The sequence below is a fragment of the Rhodamnia argentea genome, chromosome 7, assembly GCF_020921035.1.
Source record: "Rhodamnia argentea isolate NSW1041297 chromosome 7, ASM2092103v1, whole genome shotgun sequence".
Taxonomy (NCBI): domain Eukaryota; kingdom Viridiplantae; phylum Streptophyta; class Magnoliopsida; order Myrtales; family Myrtaceae; genus Rhodamnia; species Rhodamnia argentea.
This window is the reverse complement of record NC_063156.1, coordinates 12,954,155-12,961,343: the sequence shown is the minus strand read 5'-3', so window position 1 is coordinate 12,961,343 and position 7,189 is coordinate 12,954,155. Positions and strand designations below refer to the sequence as shown.

The 7,189-nt window shown below is 38.5% G+C and overlaps 1 protein-coding gene across 3 annotated transcripts; it reads left to right on the top strand.

The window, feature by feature from the left end:
- LOC115741927 lies at positions 1-4,397 on the top strand. 3 transcript variants are annotated; one of them, XM_030675964.2, is made up of 3 exons: positions 1-107; positions 713-895; positions 4,142-4,397. In XM_030675964.2, exons 2-3 carry the CDS (start codon positions 737-739, stop codon positions 4,304-4,306), a joined length of 324 nt encoding a protein of 107 aa, XP_030531824.1. In that variant the 5' UTR covers positions 1-107; positions 713-736; the 3' UTR covers positions 4,307-4,397. The 3 variants fall into 3 exon arrangements, with proteins under 3 accessions (XP_030531824.1, XP_030531823.1, XP_030531822.1); XM_030675963.2 differs by having other exon boundaries at positions 2-113; XM_030675962.2 differs by having other exon boundaries at positions 2-119.
- The last annotated feature ends 2,792 nt before the right edge of the window (positions 4,398-7,189 follow it).

Genomic DNA, 7,189 nt, shown 5'->3' with positions numbered 1-7,189 from the left:
GAGCGGTGGCCAGGTCTCTACTTCCTTCTCCGCCATTTTCCCTCTGCAACTGAAGGGCCGATTTCATAAGATCGAAAGATGCAGAGGAGACGACTAGCGACCCATTCGTAAGCGTAAAAGTCTCTCCCTTTCCTGCCTTCCTTCGTTCCTCTGATTGTTCCTGCTTCCCCGTTTGTAGCTACGCTTTGAATTAGGGTTTGCGAAGTTAATAGTCGTTAGTGCTGCTGCTCCGTGGATGCTCCCTCTTACTTTTGGGTGTGTTCCCTCTTTCTGGGGATGCGTTGAGAAGGGTTCGGTTCTGCTGCATTCTTGGCTGATTGGGTGATAGGATCCGGTTCCTTTCCTCCTCCGAATTTTGAAAAATCTGCTTAAGACCGTTCGGATTGATCGTTGATGATCAAATTCCGAACCGGGGAATTCCCGGAATGATCTTCTCCGTGTGCAATAGGGAAGGAGGATCTAAGAGTGAGAGTCAATTGTAGGTTTTATTTGCTTCGCATTTCAATGGTTGTCCAGTCATGAGGATGAGGTGGATGCACAATCCCCATGGTTGATTGAAAGAATGCACGGGATTCGGATTTTCAGTACTTAGCTGTCCTTATGGAATTGGAATGCATCTTTTCCCCTGTTATTTTGCTCTTGTTGGTTGTAGTGAACTGTTTTATGAGGGAGTCCAGAGACTTGGAAATGAGGTGTTCAATTTCGTGTGCAGGTCGTACGAGAGGTTGCCATAAGGATGTCAAGGCCGTGGCTCCTTGTTTTCCTGCTTTTGCTGATTGTGTTTACGTCTCAGTTTGAGTGGAAGCAACAATTTGGTAATGAGAATGATATGACTCCGAACAAGTCACAGAAGGAGCAATATGTTTCCGAAAGGGAAGAAGCCGTGAAAGAAAAGGTTAGGACTCTATTAATGTTTCTCTTGTGCTTGTATGTTTTTCATTCTCCTATCTCTAATCAGAGGACTGTTTTCTCAATAAGTTTTGCAATTATATATCATAAGAATCTTCTTTTTCTCAATTTCGGATAGAAACATGCTAAAGTGCTTTCTTTTTGTACAATTACTTGTGCTATTTAAGTGGCAAGCTTCGCTCGATGCCACCACCTGCTTGACCTCCAACCCATGAGACCTCCTAGCCTGGGCAGTTCCCTCTATGCTACCGCTGTGACCATGAAAAAACAAGGAGTGCATATGTGATAAAGTCACGGATATGGGAACTTCAGTTGAATATAGGTTTGCGGATTGATTGACTACACTGGAATAATCCTGATGATGAGTACAAAGTAGATTCAGGATGATCAGTTTGAAGTACCTTCAGGAAATGAAAAGTAGCACTTTTCTTTTTCTTAGGAAGAGCATGAAGCAAACTTAGAAAACCTATTAAGCAAAATTCTGTCTTTTGGCTGTTGGAATAACCTTTGTTCCCAGGTAGTAATGGCTTGGTAAGGTATAAACTAAAGCAAACCACAGACAATCATTCCCCATTTGTAATATCTCATGTCATGGGAAGCCCATTTTGATTTCCAGCAAACCACCGAATAGTATAACAATCTCGGAAGCTGCTGGTTGCCACCAGTAATCAAACGGCATCCTCAAAGAGTTAGAAATTCTGGCATAACTCAACCTGTAAATTTCTTTCCCTAACATTAATCAGTGATTGCTGCACTGTCTTTTTTCAATGGCCATTTCTTTATTGGTCCAAAGCCATGCGTCCAGTACATTTTGTGATGGATATCTTCGTATCTATTGTGCACTGATAGCTCTGGCATCTAGTAGGACGATGTGCACATCACATATTTGCTCCATTTTCTTTGCCCAAAATTGAATAATAACGGTCATTCTTGTTTTCCCTTCTTCATTAGGATTGGATTTGTGCTTGCATGGCTTTCGCTTCCATTTTTCTTGTTTTACTTTTAGGGCAATGACTTTGATGAGGAGTGTTATAATAATTTTTTCAGTTCCCATTCCCAACATAGGCACATGCACGTGCACACTTGACGGAACTCTTGGATTGGGGTAGATCATAGATGAATGTATGATCCTCCTCTTTCTTTCTTCTTTCTTTCTTGTTTTTTTTTTTGGACAAATTGATATTTTCTACCATGATTAGCTTCCTGTGACTTCTTGGTGTATTGTGCTAACTTCCTTTTAATTCGTTTTGCCTCTATGGTGAAGTCTTGTGTCTGTAATTGCATCTCTTCGCGCAAACATGTTTGTGACTTGCCAGTTTGTATAGATTTTGTCCAAGACAATGAGAATGCCAGTTCAGTTTGTGCGCAAGCTTGCTATTTAGAACACATCAAAGTTGAGTGTACCTGAGGGGGTGGTATTTATAGTTCATTGCCTTAATGTGGGGGGTAAATGGGCTGTTCAATTTGGTTCTGTACTTTGAATGAAGCTGAAGTTTTTCAGGTAGGGATTCAGCACTCGAAACCCTGAGCTAAACTATGTCGAGGACATACATGATGTTAGAAAGTCCTATTCGAAATTTTAATCTGCTAGGTGGAGAGAGATTACATGAATACGAGGCCCATTGAAACTCTGAAATCAACAGATGTGTGGTAACACTTTAGCACATGCAAGGTGGATTTATTACAGTTTGGAAGAATTGTGGAACTGGAGAATGGGAATCACAGACGCAAAATAGACCTGGGACATGAAGGATAATGTCGTGTTAGAAAGCTCCACCAAAAGCTTAGGTGAAGGAAGAGTACCCAGTGAAACACTGTTTTCAAGTGTTGTGATATAACGCTTTAACTAACAGAACTGATCGAACCAGTTCTGTCCTTTGGTTTGTGAGTTCTGACCAGTTCCCCCCTCTCTTTGCCTCTCCTTCCCATTTTCCTTTCCACTACTTTGTTCGATGAGAAATTTACTGTCTACTAGTAGGAGATAAACTCATATCTTTCCAACTTAACTAATGCTTTTCAACTAGTTTTGGGGACTGCCAGCAGGAACTCTTCTTTGTTTTTGGAAGCTGTCTTTTGTAGTTAGCCAGTCAACATAATGTCGTAGAGTGGAGATTAAGGATGAATAGCAGCTGCTAATGTGAAGAGGATGAAAAAGAAGACAAAGCCTGAATCGGCAAAGCAAAGAAAGGCAAGCGCTACAGAACCCTATTATGAGGATGAATGGAGAGAACTGAGCTGAAGTAGAAAAGAGAAGAAGAATGATAGGGTCTAGAAGATGGTGGCAATTATGGAAGAGGTGTGATGTGCCGTTGTGAGTTTTGAGTGTTTTTAGATTTGCTGATTAGTGTTTACATATGGTAGAACTGTGAAACTAAGGATCTTAAAGGGTCAATCTGTTCAGTTCTGGCAAAAGGGTTTATCAAACTGGCATTCTACAGTTTATAGGCCCAGAAACTAATCAGGTTGGGGGAAACTGACTTTTTGGGTTTCTGGGTTCAGTGCAAACTGTTCAGTTCGGGCTTTTGTGTTTTTTCAGGCATTTTGACATCCCTGCCTTTTTTATTGTGACTCCAGGTAGCATCTTTTGATATTCTCTTCAGAAAACTTGGTAGTGTGCTTGCTATCCATTCTCTTCTCTTCCATTCATGTTTTGGATAACAAGAGCTGGATGTCATTAGTTTTCTCTTTTAAGTGAAAGAAAGGTTTGATTAGTTGAACTGTCATGGAATGGTTAATGTTATAGAGAGAGTACAGGTTTCTTATTAAACTTTGTGCCCAGAGTAACATAGTTTATTTTGAGAACCATGGCAGAAGTTAAATAGTGCTCTTGCCTTGTTATATGAAGAAATGACGATGCGTAACGCGACCTTGTAGCTTCACTTGAATTACTAGTATTAGAAGCACTTGTTACTGGGATAGCATCATATATGATGATTAAATGGACGACATTATTTGCTCCCCTGGTCTTTTCATGCAATATAGCTTTGGTGCTATAGATTGCGTGATTTATTAGAGAAAATGCTGACGCGATCATTGAATCCCTTTATGTTGTAATTTCATGTTGATTTGTTCTTATGTTTTTAGTATCAATCAACAATTCCATTTGGCATCGCCTTCTTTTTGGTTGACTTGTAGAGTGATTAAAGCATCCTCTTGCAACTGTTGACACTTAGCTGTGAAGATGGGTTATTATTAATTTAATGTTTGACCGTGATTTTGAACTTTGTGACAGGTTATCCTCTCTCAAGAGAAAAACATTCAGAAACTCAATGAGATTGTCCAAACTCTCCGCCAACAGCTGCACCAGTGCAGGGGCGAAAATGATAGCAGTGGATCTTCTGGTCCTTTAACTGAAATACTGACAGAGCTTGATAGGCATCCGATCTTGGAGGACTAGTCATGTAACATTACTGAGCTTCATGATTGTAAGTAATTGAATTGTGTATTTCTATAGGAGCATTTTGCATGAGTGTGATTTACCATGCAAATCATCGGAGTTGACTGATGCATGCCTTTTTCGCTTCCACAAAATCTAACGAATGTTTACCACATTTCATTAATTTTCCGGTCCTCATCTTGCTAAGCAATCTTGAGGGTGAACTGTGGTTTGATACAGGTTAGTTTAGTTTGAGAGATCTATTTCTATTTTCAGTGAACAAGTTTGAGTCTATGTAGCACCGACACGACACGTGACTTATGAAAACGACACGACATGATACGCCGACACGTGATTTCTAAAAAAATAAAGAATTCCGACACGTTGGAACACGTATATTAAATATATAATTTTATGTATACATGATAATATCAAATATGTTATCATGTATATATAAAAATATCATCAATTATGTTTTTTTTTTTTTGGATTGGGTGGGTATATTAATTATGAAGTAGCTAGGTATATGATTTAAGTACATATGTTTTTGACAGATTTATATTTTGACCTCTAATTTATTGAAATGCTCAAAATTGACTCTTGTGTGTCGAAATGGTGTGTTGGGATGTTGGACTAGCGTATCGCTAGCGTATTTGGAGCGCAGATCACATGTCAATTACATGTCGAAAAGTGTCCGAGAGTGTTAGACACGATATGGAGGCCTCCCTAGAGTGTCCGTGCTACATGGGTTTGAGTGTCGCTTGTTTATAAACGATGTAAGATACTAGAGCTGCTCCATAAATTTCCATTTTGGCACTTACGGTGTCATCAACCGGTAGACATGTAACATCTCCTGTGGCAAAGTGTCATGCTAATTGAACTCATGAATTAGACACCATTTGACCCCCCCTCCCCCCCCACAAATAAAATAAAATAAAATAAAAAAAACTAGATACCATGCTCGAAATATTTGGTATGGGCCAAATCCGATTGAGGCATGGGCTTTATATTCGTTTGACAAAAGTATTCCCACATTTCAAATGATCCAAAGTTTGACCCCAAAAAAAAAAAAATGATCCAAAGACAATGTAGGGGGGGATTAATGGCGTTGACGGGTACGATAGACGCGTTAGCAAGGTGAAAATATGTTTTTCGTGAATAGAAAATGACATCATTCCGGAGTCTTTAAAATCAACAGTTTTTAGCGAAAAAGAGAGAGCGAAAAACGAGCAACAATAATTACCTTAAAAAAGAAGTCTTGAACTTATTGTACGTATGTTGGTTCATTTATAACTTTTTAATTTGGCGAATTTAGTCATAATTTTTTATAATTTGTCAATGTAGTACTTCCGATCAATTTTTTCTAGAAAGTGAACAATTTTTTGCAATATTTTAAAACTTGTCTCGCTACCAGTGAGGGATTGGTAACCCTCGCCAGCCAAGCTATTTGCTATTTCCTCTATGAATTATATGCACATTTTGCAAACTTTGTCAAGCGATTATTATTATTTTTTTTTTGGGTAAGGTTGTCAAGCGATTATTTAAGTATCATAATTTCTATAATAAAAAAAAAAAGCAAATCACTTAAGTTATATCGGTGATTAACTTGTTAGAAGATCCTACGTGGCATTAATTTTCGGTGAGCAACATCAGCAAGTTTAATATTAAATTAATGATTCCAAATACAGACAATCACCAATGTAAGTTAGAGTTATAGGTTTCTAAAAGTTACAACGCCCGAATGATTGCTTGAAAAGCTATGATATCAAAATGAACGTTATACGAAAATTATCATACTATTAACGTTTTAGTCTCCATTCACCTGTTATCTCACGTGAATAGTGTTATATATGGACGTCGGGGTCCTTAATGGGGAAAAAAAAAATGAGAGAATGGAATTTGAATGGAAAATTTTCCAAAGTTTCTATGAGAAGAGAAGGTAGAGTAAATGTAAAAGTTTTCTTTTCATTTTCTTCTCATCAAGAGTAAGAACAAATCCTCCAGTTTAGGAACAACATAAGACATGCTTTTGTCTAAGTTGACGGCACTAGACATTCATAACATGTTTGAATAGGAGCATAGAGCCTTATTATGTGTCACTCTATTAAGGACTCGGTTGTTATAAACGAATTAATTAGATTATCGTAATAAGATTAAATAAAGTGGAAGTGGATTATGAGAAATCAAAAAACTACTGTGTTTGATAACATAATTGGAATTGAAATGTATCTCTCTATAGCCTGAATTTATGGTTTCAAGTTGCTACATTTATGAGAAAACTAGCCGAGTGTCTCTACCATGTTAAATTCAGTTCCCTACAGTAGCTAATGATCCTTAATCCACGTATCTACTTGACCTTTCTTAATAACTTATCCTCGCTCCTCTTCATTCATTCCCACCTCCCCCATGTTAATGAAAAGCCAAACGATCGATTTCACGAAAGGGGACTAGACCTTTCCCGTTCCGCCGGATTCATTCCCGCTAACCAAACGAACATCAAGAATTTGCACTCCTTCCAACCCGTCGCCGATGGTGAACGACACAGTGATGGCTCCGGCATTCGATGTTTTCTCTCTCGAGAAAGTTCCCACTTTGGCGAAATTTTGCCAATTCGCGAATCTCGCAAGTGCAGCTCCTCTTCATTTGAAAGGTTGTATCGTAAATCGATTCAGAATGATCACACGGATAATAGAAGAAAATTAGACGACGCACGGTTTACCCGGATTCACCCCAGAAGAAGGCTACGTCCCGCAAAGAGATTTCACTATGATTTAGGTTTATAACCGCACAACTCGTTACAATAATCAACCAAAAAACGAGTAAATATATATGCCTTAAATGGGCAAAAAAACTAAACTTATCCGAAACCTCTTTAATCCCTCAATAAATGAGCCAACTTAAACA